Raw genomic sequence first — 26309 nt, forward strand, 5'->3', positions numbered from 1 at the left:
ATCCCATGCTTATATGTGGGATACACTTATGTTAAAAAGATGTCTATCTGACATTAGGGTTTAATCATGCACCCTGAGTTTGAACTGGTGACCCTCCTGGTCACTTGCACAGTTCCTTCCCCAACTGTTCTTCCCATCACCCAGTCGGCGGTCCCCCATCCCCTGGATGGGGAGAGGAAGTAGGGGCACCTGGCCCCGCCGTGGGGCAACTGCAACTGCCTCTCGGTGTGGGGACTATAAGAGGGACAGGTGGGCACAGAGGGCAGAAACCCTGGAGCCCCCAACCGACCATGACCCAAAGCTGCAGACACTTCAGCCCTGCCCTGGCCCCCATCCTGCTGGCCCTGCTGCTGGGGGGTGAGTGGGGTCGAGTCTGTCCCTGGTCTTCTGCTCCCCCTCTCCACTCACCCTGGACCCTGCCGCACCCCCCATCCTCATGGGATGAGGAGACTGAGGTTCTGAGTGGTGAGGGTGAAGGGGGGGTACACCCTGCACCCTGTGGGGACTTCAGGTCTGGCTGCGCCGGGGCAGGAGGACCGTACACGCCCCCTCCCCTCTCTGGGTGACAAGCAATAGAAGGGCCCAACCCTGCGGGGTCCTGCAGGGGGTTCCAGGGGTCGGGGGTTCCTCCTCTGCTTACCGCCCCACCCCGCCCGTGCCCCCAGGCCCCGCGCTGGCCTCGGAGATCGTGGGGGGCCGGGCGGCCCGGCCGCACGCCTGGCCCTTCATAGCTTCGCTGCAGCTGCGCGGAGGCCACTTCTGCGGTGCCACCCTCATCGCGCGCAACTTCGTGCTGTCAGCAGCGCATTGTCTGAACGGCGTGTGAGTGTCTCCGCGGGCGCACACATCGAGGGTCCCTGCGCGAGGGGCGTGGGGCCGGCCCAGGGTGGGGGCTTCCGGCAAAAGCGCGAGGGTTTGCAGGGTCCCCCTGCGCCCCAGCGGGGTCTCTCCGCCGCTTCCGATCCCGGGGACCCCCCCCCCATCACCTCCTGTCCGCCCGCGACCCCAGGAACTTTCGATCCGTGCGCGTGGTGCTGGGGGCGCATAATCTGCGGCGGCGGGAGCGAACCCGGCAGATGTTCAGGGTCCAGAGGGTCTTTGAAAACGGCTTCGACCCCTTGAACCTGCAGAACGACGTCGTGGTTCTCCAGGTGCGCGGGGGGCAGGACGGGCAGGGCAGGTGCAGCGTCCTGAGAGGCTTGGGGAGGGGGGAGGGGCAGGAGACTGGGGGGTGCGGCGGGCGGGGGCAGACCTGATGTCCCCCCTAATCCTGGTGCTTCAGTCACCCCGCTGTGAAATGGAGAAGTACACCCCCGCATCCCGCAGCGCTGCCAGAGATTAGATAAGACAGCCAGAAGCTCTGAGCAGCTGTCTTTCCTGGCAGTGGGCACTGACGGCCTCCCTCTTTGGGAAATGGGGCAAAACTACCTACATTCGGCGGGTGGGAGTCTGGAGGCAGAAACCTACCTTTCCCCTCTGCTTGCACAGCTATGATTATTCTCTGAGAATGTTCTAGAACAAGGGCTTTATGGTCGTTGGTGTAGCCCACGGTATGTTCTGTTGGACACCTACTGTTTACTGCACTCAAGACACATTCAGGGACTTCCCTGGTGGTCCAGGGGCTAAGACTCTGCACTCCCAAATTCAGGGGACCCAGGTTCAATCCCTGGTTGGGAAACTAGATCCCGCATGCTGCAACTAAGACCCCATGCAGCCAAACAAATAAATAAATAAATATAAAAGACATGTCCAGAGACGTGGCCTCAGCCATAGTGGTTCCTTCCACTTTACAGACGGGGAAAGTGAGGCTCGATGGGAGGCATGAAGAGGGTGCGCATCCTGCTCTTAAACACCCCAGGACAATGGTAGCGCCTCAGCAGGGGAACCTGGCCCCAGAGTCACAGCCGTGGCTCGCCACCCCTCTCCCGTGACTGCTTCATACCCCACCACCCTCCTCTGCAGCTCAACAGGATGGCCACCCTCAACGCCAACGTGCAGGTGGCCCAGTTGCCTGCCCAGGACCAGGGCGTGGGCGAAGGTGTGCAGTGCGTGGCCATGGGCTGGGGCCGGCTGGGCACGAACCGGCCACCGCCCCAAATCCTGCAGCAGCTCAACGTGACCGTGGTGACTGGTCTCTGCCGCCCCACCAACGTGTGCACCCTGGTGCCACGCCGGCGTGCTGGCATCTGCTTTGTAAGTACCCTGGGTGCCCCCAGACCCCACCCCACCCCCTCCCAGGCTGCTGCAGCCAGACCTCTGGAATATCTTCCCCACCCTGAAGGGCAGGTAGGTGGAGCTGAGAGGGCTGGGCCGGGAACCCTAGCCCCCCAATTTGTCTGGCTCCACAGGGGGACTCCGGCGGGCCCCTGGTCTGCAACGGGCTGGTCCATGGGATCGATTCCTTCATCCGTGGGGGTTGCGGCTCCGGGGTCTTCCCAGACTCCTTTGCCTCTGTTGCCAAGTTTGCCAACTGGATCAACTCTATCATCCGGCGCTACAATGACGACGATGGCCCCTCTCTCCACCCCAGGGACCCCACGGGCAGGACCGACTAGAAAGGCTGTACCTGTCATGCCCCCTCACCTGCCCCTGGCTGGGCCCTTCCCATGAAGCATCACTCAGCAGCTGGCACAATAAAAACCTCTCTCTGTTTTGTAGAAGGTGTCTGTGTGTTTGTTGGTTGTACAACTGAGTTGAAAAGTCCTCAGGAGAAGGTCTTGGGTGTGTCATGAGTATGCTGCCACCAGGTGGTGGCTGATTCAGGGCCCTGGGGTAAGAAGTCCCTTCCCTACCTTCCACAAAAGGATCCCAGTTGCTATTTCTTGGACGGAGGAGCCTGGTAGGCTGCAGTCCATGGGGTCACTAGGAGTCGGACACAACTGACAGACTTCACTTTCTCTTTTCCCTTTCATGCACTGGAGAAGGAAATTGCAACCCACTCCAGTGTTCTTGCCTGGAGAATCCCAGGGACGGGAGAGCCAGGTGGGCTGTGGTCTATGGAGTCGCACAGAGTCGGACACGACTGAAGTGACTTAGCAGCAGCAGCAAACATAATTAAACCAGTGCTGCAGGTGGTCATAATGCAGAGCACTACAGCAGGTGTTCACACGTGCTTACAAGCACAGACATCATTCTGCTGCTGCTGCTAAGTCACTTCAGTCGTGTCCGACTCTGTGCGACCCCATAGATGGCAGCCCACCAGGCTCCTCCGTCCATAGGATTTTCCAGGCAAGAGTACTGGAGTGGGGTGCCATTGCCTTCTCCAACATCATTCTGAGTCTTTGCAAGTATTCACTCAGCTGGTCCTCTCTCTGCCCTCGAGGCAGGTCCCATGAGTGCCCCACTTTACAGATGAGGAAGCAGAGGGGCAAACAGCTATGAAGTCACACTCAAGAGCCTGGGTTCGAGTCCCAGCTCTGTGACTTTGAGCAACTTGTGTGCTGTCTCTGAGCCTCTGTTTCCCTGCAGTAAAGAGTGAGGCACTGTCTGGGAAGCAGCCAGCCAGGAGTTGAGGTCCTAGGCCAGCCTCAGCTTCTCTGAGTGGGGAGACAGTCCCTCCCCCTCCTCCTCAGCCCTGGTAGGGAGGTGGGGGAGGAGGGAGGCAAAGATGTCAGATGTCTCACAAGGAAACACTTCAGCCCGAAGGAGTCACAACAGCCCTGGGGAGGCGACCAGTCTGTACCCCTCTTCTGCTTCCCTGGGCCTGGGAAGGAACCCCCAGGGGCCCACAACACATGTGGCCTCTGCCATCATGAGGCTCACAGGCTGGGAGACTCAATTGCCTAAGCCAGCAAATAAATTTGAGAAGTAACATCAGGCAATGCTCCCTCCCCCACCCCTGACCCCACACCACGAGGCCAGGATAATTCCTCTCTGCACCCCCCCCACCGCATCCCCCTAGTGGGGCACACCAGCCTGGGCCCTACCTGACGGTCCTTACTTTTGCTAGTCCCTCTGTCTGCTGGCTCTTCCTGAAGGTATACCCCGCCTCCCCCCGCCACCAGTGCCAGCGGCTCAGGAACGTGACCCACTGTCCAGCAATTGCTTTTTCCACTTAATACTATACACTGGCAGTCTTCCCAGGTCAACAGAGCATCCAGGGACCACACGGGGTTATTCACTGAACTGACCTGTCTTGTTGGGTCATTTCCAAATTTTATCGCCATTTCCAATACGCTTACTTACATAATCTGGACTCCACTTGCAAATATGCTTTCATTTCAGAGATTCTGATTTTAGTATGGAAACATGTCAGGATCTAACGAATCACATTTGCTATGCTGTTTTCTAATTTTCTTTTCACTGTGAAACGAAGCAGAGGGGGAAAGATGGCGCACTGCTTCCACTGGGAATAGCTCACAGTTCGAGGTCCTCCCCACTCTTCTGGGAGCACCCAGCATCTCCCTCTAGTAGGTTCATGAGACATTGACCCATCCCCAACTTACAGAGGACCGTGTGACTCAGGTTCTGCTCATCAGGACCTTTCATTCCCTGCCTGCAAAAGATGGTTTAGGAGCATGAGATCCAAGTTCGGCCAATCCGAGGCAGGCTTGAGCCCCTGGCTACAGTGATGGGGAATTTGTAGAGGGACTGACCCAACTTCTGGGCTGAGTCTAGGGCCCCTGGGGCCACAACAATGAAGTCTGTTGAGGAAAAAAGTCATCAAGGAGGAAAGGAGGAACCAGAGGGAGACCTGACCTTGTTAAGGTGCCTGGATCAAACTATAGCTGAAGGTGGACCCATGAACTTTCCATGTAATTTCCTTGTTGAAAGTTCCACCCAGTTTGCCTTGGTTTTTCTGTCACTTGTATCCAGTCTTTCCAGCCACCCCTACACATCACTTTTCCCATATTCTACTTGTTGGGGTATCAAGCTCCAGAGCCACACCAGTGGGAACAAGGGTGTTGGATAACCTCTCCCCACCCCCACCTGACCTCTTCTCCAAGTTGTAGGAGGAAGAGAAAGAAGGGAGGAGCGGAAAAGGAGGAAGTGGGTTGTTTACAGACTGTGGTCTTCAGCTGCTGTTGCGAAACTTTTGGAGCTGGATAGGCACTAGGGGGGACTGGGCTGGGGGCCTAAGGGTGGGTCCATCCCTCTGCTCTGCCTGCTGCCCATCCGAGGGGCAGCTTCCCACACCAGGGCTGGCCCTGGGTCAGGCTCACAGGGGTAGTTGGCATACCCAGCAGCCTGTCTATACTCAGTACAAAGTCCGTGGGAGAGAACCGCACCCTTGGGGAGAATGGACAGGCAGCTTCCCTTTCTCCAGCTGGGCCTATGCCCACCCGGCAGATAGCGCCTGTGGGAGCGCCCGCCTCCTTCCAGCCTCATAAAAGCACCCCCAGGGTCTTGCCTGGGTCAGTGTCAAGGCCACGGCGGCATCATGGCAGACCACTCCCTGCACCTGGTGGTTCTGATCCTCCTCGGGACAGCCTTGTGTGGTGAGTGGATGCGGGATGACCAGTGGGGGCCACCGGCTTGCAGGGCAGTCATCGAGGTGGCCCCTCCACCAAACAGGACTATTCCCCAGCCCCACATGAACAGAAGGCTCTGGAAACCAAGGAATTCTCCAAACTTTAGGGATTTGGGGGTTGTTTTTTTTGTTTTGTTTTGGCAGTGCCAAGCAGCTTGCAGGATCTTATTCCCCAACCAAGGATTGAACCCCTGCTCTTGGCAGTGAGAGTCCCAACTACTTGACTTCCAGGGGATATTCTTAAAACTTTGCATCTAGCTTTCCACATACTGGAAAACCGAGAGGCAAATGCTGGCAGGGATGTTGGGTTTGAGCAGCTCCACTTTCCTCGTGTTTAAATTGAAGCCATCAGGCCCACTGTGTAGGCATGAGGTTTTCCACAGGTTCCCTCACTCCCTATCGTTTGTCTTCTCAGCCGTTCCTCCCTGGGGCCCCGGAAGGTTGTAATTCTGTTGGGGAGGATTGCAGGATGGAATTCCAGGTCTGAGGGGCTGTTACAGCCACTGAAGGGTGGGGTGTTGTAGTCCATAGGGGATCCCTAGGGCTGGGCTGCAGTCACCCCTGAGGTCCTCACGTTGACCTGCCTACCTCTAGCGGCACAGCCCCGTGGCCGGATCCTGCGCGGCCAGGAGGCTCCATCCCACTCCCGGCCCTACATGGCATCCGTGCAGGTGAACGGCAAGCACGTGTGCGGAGGCTTCCTGATAGCAGAGCAGTGGGTGATGAGCGCAGCGCACTGCCTGGAGGACGTGTGAGTGGCCCGGGGCAAAGAACGGGGCCGCGGGGCGGGGCGGAGGGGACGTGGTTCTGATGCGCGTCCACCCCACTCCCAGGGCCGATGGGAAGGTGCAGGTCCTCCTGGGCGCGCACTCCCTGTCGCAGCCAGAGCCCTCCAAGCGCCTGTACGATGTGCTCCGCGTAGTGCCCCACCCGGGCAGCCGGCCAGAGACTATCGACCACGACCTACTCCTGCTGCAGGTCTGTCGGGTCTAGCCGCAGTTCCCCCGCTGCTCTGGGACTCCGTCCCGCCCTGGGCCTAACGCTCGCTTATGCTCCATCCCCCAGCTCTCTGAGAAAGCCGTGCTAGGCCCTGCCGTGCAGCTCCTGCCATGGCAGCGCGAAGACCGCGACGTGGCTGCGGGCACTCTCTGCGACGTGGCGGGCTGGGGCGTGGTCAGCCACACCGGCCGGAAACCCGACCGCCTGCAGCACCTACTCCTGCCGGTGCTCGACCGCGCCACCTGTAACCTGCGAACGTATCACGACGGCACCATCACAGAGCGAATGATGTGCGCAGAGAGCAACCGCCGGGACACCTGCAAGGTGCGCAGGCGGGACAGGACGGAGAGGGTACCAGCCTGCTGGGCTTGGGGCCCGTAGAGGGGCGGGGCGGCCCTACTGTGGGTGGGGCCCGTAGAGGGGAGGGGCGCCCTGGGGACCGGGCAGAGAAGGTCAGGTATGCTGGAGGGCGGGGCCAGCAGAGGGACAGAGCATTCGGACAGGCCAGGGGGGCATGGCTAGCCTGAGGACAAAAAAGGGTTGGGAGGAGAAGTGACAACTGGGAGAGGATGTGGATACGTTAGGACTCGAGCTTGAAGGCTTCGAGGGGCTGCTGCGCGTAGACTGGGACGGAGGGCGGAGTGGAGCTTGAAAATGGCGGAACCGAAATCCGGAGGCGAGGCCTTGATCGGCGGCGGTGGGTGGACCCTGGGGAAACTGACGAGTGAGGGAATGATTGGGGCCTCAGGGCTGAGCGGAATTGCAACAGGCTGGAACTGCAGCAGGCTCTAGTGGACCCGAACCAGGATGCGGGAGGGCAGGCCTGCACCGGACCTCACGACCCCGCTCCCCGCAGGGCGACTCCGGAGGCCCGCTGGTGTGCAGCAGCATGGCCGAAGGCGTGGTCACCTCGGGCTCGCGGGTCTGCGGCAACCGCAAGAAGCCCGGTATCTACACGCGCTTGGCGAGCTACGCGGCCTGGATCGACAGCGTCATGGCTGAGGGCGCAGCCGCCTGAGGAGCCCCTGAGAGGCTGCGGCCATGGGGCCCAAGCAATAAAACCATCCATTCCTGCACCCAGTCCACCTTTATTGATTGCACGCTGCCTGCAGGAGTGGACCGAAACGAGCCAGACTGAGGGGGCGGCGGAATCTTGGTAATGATATACCAGGAGGCAACTGAAAGGCTGAGACGTGCCTGAAGGAGGGGCATTCAGGCTCAAGTCCGGAGGCCCCATGCCCTTCAAGCCTGGCTTCGCTTCACGCCTCGGCCACATGGTGGCGCCCTTACTCTTCCCAGGAAATAGAAGTGTCCTGAGACCTAGCAAGGGATGCGGGTCGGGTAGTGTCCCCTTGGTTTCTGCTTCCCAAGAGGAATGTGAAGGCCTACTGTGTGCAAGACCCCGCTCTGGGCTGAGATCTAGGTACACAGCCAGGCTGTGTTCTTAGAACCGTGTCCCAAATGGGGAAACGCTCAGAGACGCTGTGCGACTCTCCTGAGCAGCCTGGAATTCAGCCCTGAACAAGGCATCTGCCTGCATTCACAGGCCGTCCTCACATGCAGTGTGGCTCACTGACTGTCCAAAGCTGACTGGTGTCCCAGAGCAGCCCCACTGATTGGGGGCCCAGATGACTCACCACCTTCCTGGGTCTTGGTTTTACCCTTCTGTGCAAGATGACAGGGCAGAACCCAGGGACTGAGGCCCTGGGCCCTCTCCCACTTGGACAAGGGGCCATTAAAGCCCAGCACCTACTTGGCCCCAGGTGTTAAGCCTGACCCACAAAGGGAGCCTCTGACCTCCCTTTGGTCAATAACGAGATTGAGGGTCTGAGAGATGGCCATATGCCCCACGAGGGACTGGAACTGGAAACTGGCCAGGTGTTTTTCTGCTATGAAGCATTCATTCATATGGAAGCTCTTGAGACACAGCTAAGACCCAGCCCTGCTCATAGCAACCAGGTCAAATATTCCCAGATGCATGGATGGAACTTCTGAGTGATCCTGATGATGGGCTGGGGGGTTCTCCTCAGTGTGCTCAGGATTTTTTTCTCATGTGGGATTTAAGAAGCTGCACGCACTTAAGTGAGAGCGGCAAGGAAAACGTAACTGCTGGTCAGTCAGCCATCACAGACTCACTCGTCCCATGGTTATTACTTCCTGAATTAAGCCAAGACACTGGGAAGTGGCCCTGAAATGATCCAGTTGGGAGGTGGAACGTAGGATTACCAGCTTTAGCAAATAAAAATGCAGGCTGTCCAGTTACATGAGAGTTTCAGGAAAATTTTGTTAAGTATGTCCCATGTCCCATGTAATATTGGGGGCAGATTTAGACTAAAATACCATTCATTGTCCATCTGAAATTCAGACTTAACTGTTCTGCATTTTATCTGGCAACACTAGTTGGGGGTACAGATGAGATAAAACAGTGAGCAACGGCACCTAAGGTCAGCGACTGGAGCAGAACCAGATGGAGCTGGTGGAGACACAGGCTCCTACCATCTACCTGGGTGGGGTGGGGGGACACATTGCTGCAGTCACCTGTGACCCTGTGACCCTGGAGGGCTTCTGCTTTCACTTCTATCTGGAGGATGGTGTCTTCAGCCTCCTCAGCCACAATGGGGTCCTGCGGGCCTGGCTCTGAGGAGACTGAAGGCACAGGAGACATGTAATCAGAGGGACCAAACTGCCTCTTCCTGTCACAGGAATGCCTGCTCTTGTCCCCAGAAGGGGACCTGTGTGGACATGGGGTGGGGGAAGGATGAGGGGCAAGGAAACCTCCCCACCCACAAACCCACTCCCAACCTGGAGGACACCCCAACAGGGCCCTCAGATGACCTGACGGTTCTGAACAGCCAGGCGCAGGCATGCATGCCCACTGGGCTCGTCACAGCAGCTCTTGGGCACTCTGGTCATCCATCGCTCAGTGACAAGCCGCCCCAAACTCGGTGATGCTGAGCCATCCCATCCCCTTCATCTCGCTCAGCTTGTGCGGGTCAGGGTCACACAGGCATGGAAGTGTCCCTGCTCCACCCCCTGGATGACCAGACCCAAGGGGCCAGCCTGCAGGTGTTCAGAGGCTCTAGGAGGAGGCCCAGGAGCCAGGCCAGGTCCCACCAGCCTCAGGTCAGCCAGCACCACCTCCCATGCACAGGATGGGTTGGAGCAGGTCCAAGGGGAAGGGACCAGGACTCGTCCTCCAGGGAGCATCCAAGGATGGTGGCTGTGGTGTAAACCCCCACTATTTAACCTTAAAGCAACGAAATATGAATGCAAGAAAACACGCTCACTTTTCTAAAACAAGTAGCTGCTTTAAAGACTTTAGAATGACTTGAGAAAGGCAAGTGGCTTAAAAAAATATATGGTCAAATGAGGTAAAAGGCTGAGAAAATATATGCAAGAACCTGGGCCATGTGCCGCTCCACCAGAGAGGCTGCCCATTTCAGGCCCATTTCTCCAAGGGGCTGGGGCACCAGCAGCAGCACAGTTGGGGGGGTACCTCACAGGTCCCTGCAGAAAGCACCACTCAGATGGCAAGACATGGACACCCCTAAGTGCTGGGGCCACAGGCAGGTGGGCAGCTGGCCCAGGTAATGGGGCCCCTGGAGTGCTGCCAGTCCCTGAAAGCCTGACACAGCAGGCAGCATGCTGAGCTCCGCAGGACACCTACCCAGCCTGCCCTCCCTCGAGCCTCCAGAAGGAAAACAAGAGAAGCAATTACCGCTTAACAGGCAGGCACTGTGCCCAGGCCCTGGGGAGCCACATAATCGGTGAGTGGTTGCTGACGAGGCAGGACCCTTCGGGGCCACAGCCTGAGCTCCCAAAAACCTGGTGGGGGAGGGGAGGAAGGCAGGGAGGCAGAGAGAAAGAAGAGACAGAGACACTCCTGTGTGCAGGAACCAGGCAGTAGAGAGCAGCCTCCACCCACATCCAGCCCACTGCTCCCCCCCAGGACGCCTGCATCTGGTAGACGGTAGGTGCTCAATAAATGCTGGCCAAGCAGGAAAACAACACACACAGGCACAGAATCCCATGCCTGTGGGGGGTGGGGGCTGTGGGGAGGTGGCACCCAGGACACCGATAAGACACCTGCTGCCCAGGGGGACGTTTCTGGGGCTTGCCCATGTCAGAGACAGCAGTGACAGGTACAGGTGGGGGACCCGAGGCTGACGTCCGGCTGGTGTCCTTGACAGCAGCCACTGGACGCCTGGCAGGTTCATGTGTCATGTTCTAAAGTACACAGTCCTCAGATCCTGGACCCTCTGAACTGGGACCTAGGGGTCCTTGGGGTCCTGAGGGGTGGCACTTGCCGTGGTTCTGCCTGGGGCAGGCCCCAGGCTATCTCAGTCACCACCTCGCAGGGTGATCACGTGGCTAGGTCCTCCTGCCAGATAAATCAACAGGCTTCAAGGGAGAAAGAGCCTCGATGGCTGGGCTGAGGTGCCAACTTGAGGCTTCAGGCTGTGTCCTCACTGGCCCTGTCGGTTACAGGGGTGCTGGCGCAGCAGACAAGGCCCCCAAAGCATAGTTCCAGGGTGGTGGTGTCTAAGAACACCCAGCGAAGGTCTGGAGCACGTGGCTGCTCTGTCACCAGCAAGGGGACAGCATGGCTTTCCTGTAAGTTCATCAGGAATCCACTGACATTTTGCACAGCAGAGAAAACTATAAATAAAACGAAAGACAACCTACAGAATGGGAGAAAATATTTGGAAACGATGCAACTGACAAGGGTGCAATTTCGAAAGTATACAAACGACTCATATAGCTCAATATCAAAAAACCAACCCAATCAAAAAAACTGGCAGATCCAAATAGACATTTCTCCAAAGAAGACATGTGGGTGGCCAACAGATACACGAAAGCATGCTTCACATTGCTAATTATTAAAGAAATGCAAACGAAAACTACAATAAGGATTCACCTCACACCAGTCAGAATGGCCATAGTTAAAAAGTCTGCGAATTCTGGTGAGGGCATGGAGAAAAGGAAACCTTCCTACATTGTTGGTGGGAATGTAAGTTGGTGCAGCCACTGTGGAGAACACTATGGAGATTCCTCAGAAAATGAGCAAATATCCAGGCAAAATTATAATTCAAAAAGACACATGCACCTCAGTGTTCACTGTAGCACCATTCACGACTGTCAAGACATGGAAACAACCTACAGCTCTATCACCAGATGAATGGACAGACATGTGGCACATAGACACACAAGCAATATTGCTCAGCCATGAAAGAGAAGAGTGCCACTTTCTGCAGCAGTGGATGGACCCAGAGATTATCATACTAAGTGAAGTCAGTCAGACGAAAAAGAAAAAAGACAAAAATCACTTGATATCACTTACCTGTCAAATCTAAAATATGACAAATGAACTTATTTACAAAACAGAAACCAACTCAAACAAAGAATGCCAATTTATGGTACCAAAGGGGAAAGAGGGGAGGGATAAATTGGGAGTGTGGGATGAGCAGACACACACTGCTACATATGAGCAAGATGAACAACAAGGTCCTACTGTACAGCACAGGGAACCATATCCAATACGCTGTCATAAGCCACAATGGACAAGGTATGAAGAAGAACATGTGTGTATACATATGACTCAATCACTGTGCCATATGCCAGAAACAACACTGTAATCCTTACTATAATAACTTAAAAAAAATTATCCAACTAATAATTAAAGACCATAACAAGTGAAAAAAAGAGAAAAGAAAAGAAAAAAAGAATGCACTTACAGGCTGAGATGTAGTCAGGGGTAGCTGAGGGGCATGCGCCACCAGAGCCCCCCACACAGGCAGTTCTTGATCCAGCGCTGCTCCCACTGCTTGACGGCGGTGGTCTTGTTGGGAGACTTGAGCATGGTGACGCAGCCGCACCTGCAGATAGAGCAAGCAGGTGGATGGGATGCTAGGCCAGCTGGCTGTAGCCACAGGGCCTGGCACATGCTACTGCACCTCAGGAATGGTGTTCCCTGCACCCCTACACCCCACACAGTGAGCTAATTCCTCCATATCCTTCTGTCTCCACTCAATACCACCCCTCACTTCCCTGAGTAGACACAGGCTTGGCCAAGCCTAGTGGGGTGGCCCTGGGGTCATCTGGCAGCAAGCGGGGCCACATGTGCATGAGCAGCGCGGAGCGGCCACGCCTCCATCTCTGCCCTTGTCAGGCCACTGGGAGCTCCAAGAGGGCAGGCTTGGGCCAGCCGCTCGCCGCTACCCCTCACCTCGGCCCCACCCTTTATCAAGATCGCCAGGGATACCCACTCAGGAGCCCCAGGCAGACACAATCCTGGGACCCTGGCTCATAGGCTGGGAAGCTGCCAGTGGTGGAGTGGAACAGCATCTCCTGCAGCTGCTCACCTGGTACACGCCTTGCAAGCCTCTGTGGGGTAGGCGCCCAGGTGCAGCCTCCGCAGGTGGTCCATCTTGGGCTGGCCTGGCACCCTGATGGAGAGGAGCAGGGGAAGGCTCGGGGGTGTGCACATGCACATATGCACATGTGCACTGGCGCACACATGCACATGCAGACACAAGCGCATGCGCACATACAGCTGTATGGGTCAGTCTCCTAGAGGCAAAGCATGTGTGAGAACAGGGAGAATCCGGGAGCCGGACTCCTACACACCCTCCGCGCACAGGCCCCTGCTGAGGGTGGCACCTAGAGCAGAGTGGGGCGAACCCATCAGGATTCCTGAGGCTGGGCACTCGTATCACCCAAGTTTGAAAACTTCCGAGAGTGTGAAAGCCCTTTGGCCACCAGCCACCTCTCTGTGTAAAGTGTTTCCTGAAACTCGAACACAAACCACAGTGTGTGATTCATCAGGACGTTCCTCCCACGGCTTTAGAGATGAAAAAGAAAATCCGGAAGTGGAGGAGGAAGGCCCAGAGTCTTCCCCGCGGTGAGGGGGGCTGTGGGGATGCTAAGGCCCCTCCCCAGTAGAGGACCATGTGAGAATCCATCCCATGACACCTTGAATGGGAGGCGGCCTGTGGGGTCCTAGGTTCGCCTTCTGGCCTGGGGTCTATCTCTGGACTGCACCTTGGAGATTGAGTTTACCTGCCTGTAAAGTGGGGACAAACCCCCACCCAGGGTGCTGCTCCCTCAGCAGGCCTGGGCTTTCTGGACTCCGCACACCCAAAGAATGGCCCCCGAGGTCACTCCCAGCCAGGTCTGCCTAAGAGTGTTCTGCTTTCTGGGGCCTTGGGACCTGCCAGGCACTCTGGGCTGCAGTGCGATATATAGTGGGGGTCGGGGGGGTGTGTGAACCTGAGCTCCAGAGAGGCTGGCTGGAGCCGGAGTAACCAAGGTTGGCCACATGGGCCCTCCACATGGGCCATGACAGGCCAGGGGGGAGATGACATCACCCAGACAAGCAAGGACACAAATCTGTACAAGACAATGACCTGTACACTATAGTACAATATAGTGCCTGGATGGAGGGAAGTGACAGGGCAGGGGAGGTGGGTGAGGAGGGGAGGAGTCTGGGGGCAAGGAGGAATCTCAGGGGCAAGGGAGGGGAGGAATATCGGGGGTAGCACTCAGGTCAGGCTAGAAGGAAGCAGCAGGCACAGCATGGGCAGAGGCCCTGAGACAGACATGTGACAGGGGATGTCAGGCAGGGGAGACCCTTCTGGAAGAAAGGGTATACAGGGCCCTGAGTCAGAGGTGGGTGTGCATACCTGATGAGGCCATCCAGCTGCAGGCTGCTGGAGCCACCAGGAAGAGCAGGGGCCTTGCCAAAGTGCAGGCGCAGGGGCTGCTTGGGCTGCAGGCGGCTGACCAGTCCATCACTCACAGGCAGCCAGTCCAGGCTGGGGATGAGCAGCTGACTGGGCAGTAGGCAGCACTCATCCACCAGCGCCTCGTCTGGCTCACTTGTGGGACCCTCGTCACGACCTATGGGGGGAGCAGGGGACGCAGGACATCATGCTTAGCGGCCATGCCCACAGCACTGCCCACCAGGAGGCATCATGGCTTCCTCCAGGCTCACAGAGTGCCAGGTGCAGGCTCCAGCCCTGCCTTGACTTCTTGAAGAGCCTGGGAAGCTCCCTCCCCTTCTCGGGCCCGGTCCTCTCCTCTGTAAAATGGGGACCCATTTATTCATTTAAAAAATGTGCAGCGAGTACTGGGTGCCCTTCTTGGCATCAGGGAGGCAACAATGACAGAGCCTGGTCCCAGAAACACATTACACAGGACAAGTAGAAGCCTAAGAGTGGCTGATGTTTACTGAGCACCCACGCTGTGCCTGGATCTGTGCTAGGTGCTGGGGAAATAGTAGGGGGGCCACAACAGAGCAAATTTGACCTACGGGAGATTACATTATGGTGGAGGACTCAGCCAGGGCAGGAATTTTGGTGGGGAAATGAGAGAAGAGGAGCAGGTGTCTTACAGCAGATCCAGAGCTTGGTGAGCAGGCGAAAGAGCAGGGACATGCTGTCCTGAGTGTCTGAGGTAGCCGTGTACACAGGCAGGCAGCTAGGCTTCAGCAGGCCCCAGATACGGATGACAACCATCAGCTCTCGCAGCATGCCCAGCGATGTGCCATCCCGCAGGAAGCTGTGGCCTGGTCGCAGCGGGGAGCCCTATGGGGAAGAAGGTTCTGGTTGTGCACTTTGTGTTTGAACATTCCAGGACCTCTGAGTTGGCATCAGATGGCCTTTGGGGAGGGGTGGGGGCAAGGAGGTGGGGCTTCTGGGAGGAGCTAAGCTGGAGGAGGTGGGGCAGAGGGCACACCTGGTTGGGCAGACTGGCCAGCAGGTAGAGCACAAAGTCGCCCACCCACTGCAGGAGCTGCTGCAGTGCCTGGAGCGTGTTCATGTCCAGAACGAACTCCTCCGTCTTGAGGTTGATCATGACCTTGTCAATGTCTAGGAGGGGACAGGCAGTCAAGGAAGGCTGGGACCTCACACAGGGGACCCCTGGAGGGCAGGGCTGGAGGGAGAAGTTCCGGGTACCCACCACAGGGCTTCAGGACACCCAACGCCCCTTGGACCCCGTGTAGGACAGCCTGGAGTTCCCGCCAGCCTCCAGGCGCCCACACATACAGTGCCCCTAGGGATGCCACCCAGGCTGCCTCATCTTTGTTCCTGGTAACACCCACCATGTGTCCCCACGGGCAGTGGTGGGGGGAGGGGGGCACATGCGAGACACCTGAGGGATCCTCCCTGGCAGAGAGCGAGGGCACTTGGAGGGTGGGGGCGGTACCCAGGGTGGCCTGCAGGATGGAGCTGGACCCACCGACGTCTGTGATCTTGGCACAGATTTCAGTCAGCCGGTCACCAGGACTTTTGTCAGGTGTGTTGAGCACGTGCGGGCGCAGCAGCGACTTCAGCGTGGAGCTGATGGCGATGAGGAAAAGCTTTGCGTGGTAGTCGCACACGCGAGTCACCGTGCAGGGCGACAGCTTGCACAGCGAGGCCTTCATGGCCAGGATCCGGGTGGACAGGACCTGGGTGGCCAGGATGTGAGCAATTCGGGCTCGTGCCTTGGGGCGGGGCCAGAGCAAGGCACTGGGCCCAATGGGCAAGGGGCTAAATCTCTGGGCTTTGCCCTCCTTCTGGCAGAATCCTCCTTCTTGCCCACCTTCCCTCATAGGACAGCAGGGTTTCAACCTGTGGGTGGGTCTGCCCCAGGGGCCAAATGGCCGTGTCTGGGATCCCTAACGATTTGGGGGTGCCTGGCATGAAGTGGGTGGGGGCGGGGATGCTGCTCTACCCCACCTTATTCCTCGACCCTGATGTCTCCTGGGATGCCACGACTGAAGGACTGATAGCATCACCGTGAGCGCACACAGCTAGCAGAGCACTGAGTGGTTGGACTCTAGTGGCGTCCCCGGCTCTGAAGCCAGCTCTCTCCTGTGCAGTTCATGCCGGCAGCAGCCTCTCACATCTGAGCTCTCTCAGGTCTGAGCCCGCACATCTGAGCCCTCACACATCTGAGTGGGCTGCTAAAAACCACACGACTTCTCCTTTCTGTTTCCTCCTCGTGTTGGATACTGGGGCACAGAGGACAATTCCGGATTCCTAGCAGTGCTGACCTCAGGGAGGCTCTAGGTTTGTAGTTACGCCCGGTTGCATCTGGGGGATCATTTCTTCCTGCCCCTCCCATCTTTAAAACTCAAGGTCACTGTTCTTATCGCAGGGGCAAAGGCCTCCACTGACACGCAGAGGCAGGTGCAGCCAGGCCTGCAACCACACCCTCCTGGGCTGAGAAGGCAGGGAGGAGGGCTGCCTGACCCACGGGGAAGAAGAGGGCCCCTGGGGAGGGAGGGGATGGGCCAGCACCTGCTGTAGCTCGGCCTTTTGGCGCGTGTACTCCTCGTGCAGCTTCTCCACCAGGCTCTGCACCATGCCGGGCTGCACGTGCAGCAGGATGTCCCACCAGTCATAGCCAGTCACCATGCAGTACTCCAGCAGGAAGAGCAGGTGCCGCAGGGCCAACCCCACATCCAGCGAGTGGCCCATGGACGGCGAGATGCGCAACATGCTCAGCTGTGGGGGGAGGGTGGGGCATGAGGGGATGGGAGTCTGAGCACCAGGGACAGGGCAGGCTCAGCCCATGTGGGGTCCTGGCCTGCCTGATCTCCTGTCACATGGGAGGGCTACAGAGCCACAGCCTGGCCAGGTTCCTCCACTTGGGGGCCACGTGGTCCCCCCCACTAGGCCAAACCCATCCCTACCCAGCCCATCCCAGATGCAGAGAGTAGGGCCAAGTAGGTACACTGCCCAATAGCGATTTCCTGGGGAGTAGGGGGCACATGGATGTGTGAGCAAGTATGTAAACACATGTAGATGTGTGTAAGCAAGTGTGAGAGTGGATGTGAGAGACACCTGTCCTCCTGCCAGGCCACGGATAGGTTCCTCTGAGAGGCAAGAGGCCAACACAGGGCACCTGGTGCGCATGCAGGGGAAGGGTGGGGGACACGCCAGAACCCCACACGAGGAGAAGCCACCCGAAGCCACCTCCTGCACAACGCCCGCAGGCCACAGGCCTCACCCTAAAATAATGAGTGCACCCCACAGCCAGAGGCACAGGGCTCCCCTCACTCTTGGCACCCCCAGCACAGCACTGACCCTGCCATGGTTGTCAATGCCCACGAGGGCCAGGGAGGTCCAGGAGAGTTGCATGGCCTTGAAGTGCACAGTGGGGCCTGTGGTCCGGGGGCGCTTGAGAGCTGGCTCATCCACGGGGCGTGGGGCGGCAGAGCTATAGAAGATGGCCATGGTCTGCAGCGAGAGCCGGTGCACGATGTGGACACTGCCGTCGTGGAAGGCCAGGGCCAGCCCTGGGGGCACATGCAGGTCAAGCGGCCAAGCCCAGCCTTGGACAATGGGAAGTGGCTGAACCGTGCCCAGCTTGTTGGCAACCTCATAGCCTTTCCAGCTCACTGGATATCAAGAGCAGTGTTCTCATCCCCACTGGGACTGATGTGAGGCTGGGGCAGGTTCCCACGACCCTGAGACTGGAGGCCAAGGCCACAGTGCACCCCTCCCTCTGACCCCCAGGAACCCTGAGACACTGTACCGAGGCCGGGGTAGAACTGGGTGTCACTGGCCACCTTCAGGTCAGTGTTGGTGAGTGAGATGGGCAGCTTGGGCAGTGCCACAGCAGATACGCGGTCCAGGTCATTGGTGGCCGACAGAATCCGCCATTTGAGAATTGTGGGCTGTTTGTCACCAACTGAAAGGGGATGTGGGAGACAAGGGGCAACAAAATGAAAATGAGACTGAAATGCAACAAGGGTGGACTGGACCCAATGCCCTTCCCCTCGTGGGGCCCCCAGCCAACTCATAGGAGCAGGGAAGGGGGGCGAGGGTCCCCCACAGGGCCCGGTCCTGGGCCTTCATAGCAATGGGAGGAGGTGTCTGCCTGGGCAAGAGGCTGTCAGCTGGCAGGGATGGCAACATGCTGAGGAGGGGAACCCATCCCAGACCATGCTGCCACACAAACTCCACAATTTTGTGGACTTGGCTGGTCTGCGCGGGGTTCTCTGTCCCTGTGGTCCGAGAGATCCTGGGTGGACCCCAGGATCTGTCCAGCTCCCTCAGGAGGTGGACAGGCCGGCCCCTCCTGGCACCCACAACCTCAGTGCCACAACGGAGCCCACCAGCAAGAGGCAGGGTGGTTCCCATCCATCTGGGCTTGGTCCCCACGTGCTATGGGCAGAGGTGCCCAGACACCAAGGTGACTCCGAGACAAGCCCAGGCCCCCAGCCAGTGGCCAGCACTCCAGCTGCCAGCACTCCAGCTGCCTTGGGGGGCCGGCAGACTTAGGGAAGCAGGCTGGAGCAGTGAGGTGGTCCAACCCAGGAGTGTCCAGCTGTGTTTCTGAAACAGAGTTTGAGGCTGGCTGTGATAACACGCCTCTGCGCCCACCTGTCCTGAGAGCTCTTCCCCAGACGTCTCAGCAAGAGGGGTCTCCTGGAAAACATCATCCCACAAGGAGACGGAGGCCCAGAGAGAGGCAGCACTGAGCAGAGCTGCCATGGTGACAGCCAAGGCGATACCCAGAGAGGGAGCACGTTCAGGCCAGGCCAGCACCAGCCACCCACACTGGCTTCCTGACAGGCTTGGCCGTTTCTAGGTCACATAGGAGAGTGGCCGCTGTCAGAGGCTGAACAGCTTGCCTGAGTCTACCTGGACCCACTGTCCACCCAAGTCAGGCTACCCCCTCTACTGTAGGCTGGACAGTAGCTGGTAGAGTGGGGCCCGAGGGAGACCAGTGTGGGCAAACGTGAGGAGGAAGGGGCAGGAGAGGCAGGTCTGAGAGCCCACAGGGCCACGAGGCTGGGACAAGGGGCGGGGGTGGGGGGCCGCAGGTGAACTCAGCAGAGACCCTTCAGCACCTGGATGCCTGCCTTGGGAAGAGGCTCCACCAGGACGGGAGGCCCTTCTGCATGAAGTCTGGTCCTACTATAACAAGGTCCCAGGGACCTTGGGACTGTAGGGCAGGTGGGGAGCTGGGCCAGCCTGGGACTGGGAAGGGCCAGGGCCCCACTCAGGAGGTACAGCCCGACCACCCTCACACAACTCCTCTGGGGCTGTGTTGAGCAGCGTATGTAACCCACCTGAGGGCAGATGGACCTCAGGGGCCTCTTAACTCAGGCCAGTCACTCCAGGGACAGGAGCACTACTGCAGGGGGAATGCCCCTGGGCTGTGTGGCCACAGTTCACCCCTGGCATCTTAGCCACACGGGTATCAGCAAGCGGGCCCCTCTGGCGGAGACATGGGGCTCCGCATGGGTTCAAGGTCAGAGAGGGAGGGAGAGGTGGGCATGTTCTAGCAAACTCAGGCCGCCACCACGCCGCCTCGCTGCACCCAGGGTAGTCTGAGTGTGCCTGGCCACCTGAGCGACTCACCAGCCGGAGAGAGCTGCTGGAAGATATTGTTCACAGGAAGCCCCTCCTTGCGCAGCGACCAACACTCCACCACACTGCTCGTCTGGCTGGATGCACACAGCAGTACCTAGGGGTGAGTGCGTGGTGAGGGGCCTAGAATAGCCCATGGCCTCTGTGGGGTTCTGGCTCGTCTTAGGGCTCACATGCCACTGTGGGTACAACCCAGGCCTGCCTGGCCTGCGTCTGCATCTGCCCACCCACTGGCCTCACTCCCATGGGGAGTGCTGTGCTGTGCTGGGGTGGTCATCCATGGTGCCCCAGCAGGAAGCAAAGGTACTAGGGAAACACATCAGGGACTGGTGAAGCTAGGGCTGGTCAGCACAAGGCTACAAGGGACCTCAGGGAACCTGGTGCAGGTAGCTCAACTTTGCCTCCAGAGACTCCCCTGTCCTGGTCCTGGGACCTGTGGATACATCACCTTATGGAGCAGAGGGGACTTGGCAGGAGGGATTAAGCTAAGGCCCCTGAGATAGGGATGACCCTGGATTCCCCAGGGGGCCCAGTGTCATCACAGGGTCCTTATAAGAGGGAGGTGGAGGGTCAGAGGCAGAGAGACAGGAGATTTGCACTGTTGGCTGTGAAGATGGAGGGAGGGGCCACGAGCCAGAGATGCTGGTGCCTCTAGAAGCTGGAAAAGGCAGGAGCCCCTGGAGGGAGCAACCCCGCCCAGGCGTGGGTTTAGCCTCGAGGTAGTGGGGCGGGCTCACTTGCTCCGACATGTCGCGGGCCAAGAACTTGAGGTGGGTGATGGCGGGCAGCCGGTCGCGGCGGCTGAGGTCGGTGGTGCAGCGCATGAAGAGTGAGGGCAGGAGCTCGGTGTCGATGCGGCACTTCTCATTGACCACGCTCACGCACACCTTGTACAGCTGCACCGGTGATGCACTGCTGCCATCTGCTGTGGCCACCACGATGTTGCCGCCACCTGTGAAGGCGATGTCGGCCAGAGCCACACGGCCGCGCAGCCGGCACAGGCTCTCAGTCGAGGTGAGCACCTGCCCGCTGGGCTTGAGCAGGGACACAGTGACCAGGCCGCTGACTGTGACAGCGATCCAGCCCTCCATGGGCTTGCCCCCGAACAGTGTGAGCGATGGTGAGAACTTGACTCGGGAGAACTTTTCCCCGAAGCTGGAGGCACCAGACTGTAAGGGAGGGGAGGGGTCAGCTGCAGGGGGTGGGGGGGCGCCCAGTTCATGTTCGGCCTTTAGGGGTCTACCTTCGTGGCCCGAGGACCCCTCCTGGGAACCGCACCCTCAGGAACACAGAGGAACCAGATAGCAGAAGCCTCAAGAGACCAAGCCTGAAGTCAGATTCGGCTTCAGCCACTGAGCGCTGGGTGACACAGGCCTCTCTGACCCTCAGTGTCCTTGTCTGTATGTCCAAGAACATGATAAGGTCACAGCTAGACACACAAGGGACAGCAGTCAGCCGTGTTTTCTTTAGGGCCAGACAGACATCCAGTGTTCTCAGGTGCTCAGTTCAGCCACTCCAGGCTCCTTGCGTGGGTAGTGTGGGAGCACGGCCTGAGCCACTGCACAGAGCAAGCTAGGCACTAGGTAAGTGGCTGTAGGACTCAGATATGCCCCCTGCAGGCAGTGCTGGGAAACACAGCTGCCACTGCTCTTTCATCTTTTTGCCCCTGGGCCCCCAGCCACTGCCGCACTGGCCTCTGCCCCAGCTTTGCCTTTCCCAGCATCCCCGGAGGCAGACCCTAGGGAGGCCTGCAAGCCTGACTCCTTTCCATCAGCACAAAGCATCTGTCACTGAAACAGCATGAGCTGGAGACTGCACAGAGTTCCTCTGAGTAGTGGGAGACTCTTTGCCCCTCTGTCTGGGGATGAGGAGCAGACTCACTAGGCTCACCCAGGCACCCCCAGGCTCATGGGACTAAATATCCATGAAGGGCAGGGCTGACTACAGCCCCAGCTGAGTTTCCTGGACGTGTAGGTGAAAGCAGTGTTGAAAAGAAAGAAGCAAAAGCCCCTAAGTGAGCCCCAAGGGGAGATGCTGAAAGTCTGAAAAAGAAACCTCCCACAGAAAAAACGGTCCAGATGGTTAGGCAGTAAGCCTTGCAATGAGTCACTCCCTAGGGGAGAAGGGACAGGAGGCAGACACAGGGAAGGGATAGAAAGAAAGGTCATTTCCCACAGCATCATTCCAGGAGGCCCTCCTGGCTTGGGAGTGGAGCTGACCAAGCCACGTGAGCTCTTGCTGCTGCCATAGGCCTCACCCAGGCATGGCCCCGACCAAGCTCCCCTCGCTTTCTCATACTGAACCCTGGCCCAGTCCCTGGCCCCACCTGACAATGAGGAGAGTGACGGCTGAGATATGACTCGGGGACTGACCTCAGCACCCTGACCCAGGAGGCTCCCCTCTCAGGGAGACACTGGGCTGAACCGTGGGGTACAGACAGGAACCAAGGGCTGTCACCACGTCAAACCACGTGGGAGATGCTAGCAACACAGATGCTGACAACTGGGTGGCAGGTGTGACAACCTGGCACCATGAGAGGAGGAGCCAAGCCCTCCCTGGGCTTGAGGCCTGCTCCCCCAGGCAGGACACCCACCTTTTCCACATGCAGGGCCAGTTTTACACCGTTGTGCAGCCAGGACAAGGCCACGATGGGGTCCCCTTCCACCACGCTGCCCACGGGGCTCTCCCAGCTGTTGGCCAGGTGGTCAGCCATGCTCCAGCACTTGATCTGCCCATCAGCATCAGCTGACAGCAGACGAGAGCCTGAGGGGAAGGTGGGAGATTGGGCAAATCTGCATCACAAGCCCCATCCCCGCCGTCCATCAGGGTGGGGGGGCCGGAATGTAGAAGTCGGAATGTAGAAGTCGTAGAGCAAGGGACCAGCACAGGTGAGTTCAGAAACAGGGGCGAGAAGAGCAGAAGCCTCAAAGGCACAGGTCAGGGTTTCAAGTCCCAGCTCTGAGCCTAGGGCTAAGGCCAGGAAGACAGAGCAGGCAGCCCTGGCATTCAGGGTGGAAGGCTGCCCTCACCAGACTGGTCCCACTCCAGGCAGGTGATGGCCTCGCTGTGCTCTGAGCGGATGGAGTGCACGTCCCAGGGATGCTCAGTGTCCAGGATGTGGATCATGCGGGTCAGGTCTGCGAGGGACAGTGAGGTCAGTGCGGCAACCACGGCCTGGTGCCCGACCACCCCAGGGGATTGGGCTGTCAAAGCCTATCAGGAAGCGTTAAAGCCAGGCTGCAGGGACTCCAGAAACATGATTTATACACAGGCAGCCCAAGGGGAGACCCATGGCCTTCTGTGAGGTTACAACTGTGCTTTCAAAAATGGACCCAAAACACTAACAGCGGGTGTCTCTCCATGAAAGGTTAGGGTTCTCCTCATCCTAAAGTTTCACGTTTTCCTAATTTCCTCTAAGAAGTGCACATTGCTCTGTGGTGGGAAGAATATCTGCCCTGCGGCAGAGTGCACCGCAAAGCTGGTGGCAACACGTGCAGCTGGAAAACTCCTGCAGGAGCTTCAGCAAGCCATAAGTGGCCACCGCCCCCTCTCCCCCAGCCCTGCAGACACGGCCATTCCTCAAGGTTATCTCTGTGCCCCTCAGCACCCCTGTCTCAGAGGAGGAAACCCCATGGGAGCTGGGGGGAGGGCCCTATGAGGGGGCCTGGGATGGGGGTGGCACACCCTGGTCATCGCTGCGCAGGTCCGTGGTGAAGGCGATGAGGTTGCGGCAGGACCAGGTGCAGGCAAGGGGACCGGATGGGCAGTGGGTGCTCTTGGGCCATTTCTCCCACTCACAGATGTAAGCCAGGTCCATGGTGCCCAATTGCCAAGGTCACACAGGGAGGACGGTCACCAGCTCCTACAGGAGGGAAGACAGGCTTGTCATCCATCTTCACAGGGTGCCTGCAGGGCCCCGAGTGCGGTGGTGGATGCTGGTTACCACGGGGGACAAAGTGGACTCAACCCCTGCCCTGTGTGTGGCCAGGGAACTGCGTTTTACACAAGCATGGCCAGGGATCAATCCATGCAGCTGGGAGGAAGAGCATGCCAAGAGGAGAGAACAGCCAGTGCAAAGGCCCAGAGGCTTGACTGAGCCTGGGGTGCTCAAGCAGTGTCCAGGCCTGCAGAGCAGGAACAGAGTGAGTGGGGGCGAGAAGCAAGGTAAGGTTGGGGAGGGGATGAGGCAGGTCTTGCAGGGCCTGGGGGTTTTACCAGGAGGAAGATGGGAGCCCCAAGAAGCCTGTTTCTGTTTCACAGGCCCCTCTGGCTGTCTGAAGGGCACGGCTGGGGAATGGATGGTGGCGCTGGTCCAGGTGTACAGTGACGGGGACAGTGAAAGCTGCGACAAGAGGTAGCACCCAGGTCTATTCTTAAGGAGGACACAGGAGAACCAGTGAGGCTGCCTTAGACAGAGGCAGGGAGGCAGGGTGGGGGTTAGGCAGCAACTTGGGGCCTGGCTTCCAGGGGTACAGAAAGGGTCAGTGAAAGCTTCCTCAGCAGGCTCTTTGCACCCAGCCGCGACTAAGGTTATTTCCTTTCACCTTCCCAATCACATTACCCGCTGCTTCTTAAAGCCCCGCCCCAGAACACTGACACCCCGCCCACAAGACCAACCAACAGTCATTTTAAGCTCTGCCCCCAAAGCCCTCCGGCCCCGCCCCTACAAAATGTGCCTTCCAGACCTCACTCTCAATTTGTCCCTGGCGTCCCCAGGCCCGGCCTAAACTTCTGTTTTTATTCCAAAGTCTCCAAAACAATCCCAAAGCCCCTCCTCCACACACCTGGCCACCTGGCCACCCAGGACCCGCCCCAACCCACCCGACAGTCCCTAAGCCCCGCCTCAAATGCATCCCAGGCCCTCCCCGGGGAGGTACAACCTTAGGCCCTCCCCGGTTTTACACCACCCAACGCAGGGAGCCTCAGGTCACCCCAAATTTCCGCCACGACCCCCCAGACCACGCCCAGAGCCCTCAGGGAGCGTACCCAGCACCCTCTGCTCTCCAGGACCGCCCTCTGACTCCACAGGCCCTGCTCCGACCCATAATCCCAGCAGCGTCGGCGCCATCCGGAGGCTGGCCGACTGCCCAAGCCCCCAGCCCCACACTCACTGGACCAGCCTGTACGCCCACCGAGAAGGAGGCTGCCGTCTGCATTCGCTCTAACGCCCCGGCTCCGGCGCCGCCATCTTCCCAGGACCAACGAGTCTCCCGCGCAGCCCGGCTGCTTCCCGGAGACTTCTGGGACCTCAGTGGCTCCGCCCCGCTTCCGGGGTAATTTGCATACAATCGTGCCTTTCCAACAGCCATCTGCGTTATATTTGATGGAAAAAACAAACTTTCTCAATTTAAGTGAATAATCCCCTTAGATTAGGCCATTATTGCACTAAGTTAGTAAAAAAAAAGGAAAATTGCTGTATTGGTTTTTGATAGAATTCGCCCTCAGCGTAAAGTATTTGGTTCTGTCTACTATAAATAGTTCTGGCGTCTGTTAGTAGTTTGTGCTCGCTTCGGCAGCACATATACTAAAATTGGAACGATACAGAGAAGATTAGCATGGCCCCTGCGCAAGGATGACACGCAAATTCGTGAAGCGTTCCATATTTTCGCTTTTTATCACGATGTCTAGCCAACGTGTAACTCGCTTATAAGCCAGGTAACTCAACCCATCAAGGGCCGGTAGAATCAGTCTCCATCCTCAGTTCCTCCTCCAAAAGCTGTCGGACTCTCCCCAGTCTGGAAGGTCTTTTCCAGAAAGACATGGGATTGATTGCAGGGAAGGGTATGACAGAGAGCAGGCAACATCTGGGCAAAGGTCTGGGGGCCGGGCTGTCTAGGGACGCGGTGTGTGGAGAATCTACACAGCCAACCAGGAAGCTGGACAGGAAGGAGTCCGCGTGGGTCTGGGGGCAGCCTGTGGGCTTGCCCTGGGCCCCACACCCGTGCCCTGAGCCCCAGCCGGTCCTCTCAGTTCAGTTCAGTCGCTCAGTTGTGTCCGACTCTCTGCGACCCCATGGACTGCAACATGCCACGCTTCCCTGTCCATCACCAACTCCCTGAGCTTACTCAAACTCATGTTCATCAACTCGATGATACTATCCAACCATCTCATCTTCTGTTGTCCACTTCTCCTGCCTTCAATCTTTCCGAGAATCAGGGTCCTTTCCAATGAGTCAGTTCTTCACATCAGGTGGCCAAAGCATTGGAGTTTCAGCTTCAGCATCAGTCCTTCCAATGAATATTCAGGACTGATTTCCTTTAGGATTGACTGGTTTGATCTCCATGCAGTCCAAGGGACTCTCAAGGGTCTTCTTCAACACCACAGTTCAAAAGCATCAATTCTTCGGGGCACAGCTTTCTTTATGGTCCAACTCTCACATCTATACTGGAAAAACCCTAGCTTTGACTAGACTGACTTTTGTAGGCAAAATAATGTCTCTGCTTTTTAATACACTGTCTAGGTTAGTCATT

The 26309-nt window shown here is 58.1% G+C and overlaps 4 protein-coding genes and 1 non-coding gene across 19 annotated transcripts in view; 3 read left to right on the forward strand and 2 right to left on the reverse strand.

Annotated features, from left to right (window-relative positions):
• Positions 1-12295, reverse strand: part of PLPPR3 (phospholipid phosphatase related 3) — a 44617-nt gene extending 32322 nt beyond the window's left edge. For both annotated transcript variants that reach the window (XM_070292421.1, XM_070292420.1), the window contains exon 1: positions 12205-12295. The gene's annotated coding sequence lies outside the window, so the exon portion shown is untranslated. The remainder of the gene's footprint in view (positions 1-12204) is intronic.
• On the forward strand, positions 133-2660 carry ELANE (elastase, neutrophil expressed). The gene is made up of 5 exons (XM_069589680.1): positions 133-357; positions 666-822; positions 1010-1151; positions 1963-2193; positions 2349-2660. Exons 1-5 carry the CDS (start codon positions 291-293, stop codon positions 2553-2555), a joined length of 804 nt encoding a protein of 267 aa, XP_069445781.1. The 5' UTR covers positions 133-290; the 3' UTR covers positions 2556-2660.
• Positions 4197-25538, reverse strand: MED16 (mediator complex subunit 16). Of its 14 annotated transcripts, XR_011257292.1 has the most exons (18): positions 24951-25059; positions 24055-24181; positions 23524-23701; positions 22869-22976; positions 22433-22602; positions 20577-21008; positions 19831-19936; positions 17996-18151; positions 17545-17756; positions 16756-16962; positions 15710-15920; positions 15206-15339; positions 14862-15054; positions 14152-14368; positions 12832-12915; positions 12205-12345; positions 4446-4495; positions 4197-4302 (listed from the first exon to the last, which is right to left on the reverse strand). XR_011257292.1 is itself a non-coding variant. In XM_069591904.1 (17 exons), the coding sequence occupies exons 3-16, from the start codon at positions 23654-23656 to the stop codon at positions 12219-12221; spliced, it is 2490 nt and encodes an 829-aa protein (XP_069448005.1). In that variant the 5' UTR covers positions 23657-23701; positions 24055-24181; positions 24972-25070; the 3' UTR covers positions 8830-11128; positions 12205-12218. The 14 variants fall into 14 exon arrangements, 11 of the variants coding, with proteins under 11 accessions (XP_069448008.1, XP_069448007.1, XP_069448005.1 ...); XR_011257291.1 differs by lacking the exon at positions 24055-24181 and having other exon boundaries at positions 24972-25148; XR_011257290.1 differs by lacking the exon at positions 24055-24181 and having other exon boundaries at positions 24951-25098.
• CFD (complement factor D) lies at positions 4937-7545 on the forward strand. The gene is made up of 5 exons (XM_069591929.1): positions 4937-5438; positions 6065-6221; positions 6304-6448; positions 6536-6793; positions 7326-7545. The coding sequence occupies exons 1-5, from the start codon at positions 5381-5383 to the stop codon at positions 7485-7487; spliced, it is 780 nt and encodes a 259-aa protein (XP_069448030.1). The 5' UTR covers positions 4937-5380; the 3' UTR covers positions 7488-7545.
• Positions 25340-25446, forward strand: LOC138441952 (U6 spliceosomal RNA). Its single transcript, XR_011257510.1, has one exon. It is a non-coding gene; the product is annotated as a U6 spliceosomal RNA (small nuclear RNA).
• Positions 25539-26309: the final 771 nt, after the last annotated feature.

Source organism: Ovis canadensis, chromosome 5 (genome assembly GCF_042477335.2).
Source record: "Ovis canadensis isolate MfBH-ARS-UI-01 breed Bighorn chromosome 5, ARS-UI_OviCan_v2, whole genome shotgun sequence".
In the NCBI taxonomy this organism is placed as follows: domain Eukaryota; kingdom Metazoa; phylum Chordata; class Mammalia; order Artiodactyla; family Bovidae; genus Ovis; species Ovis canadensis.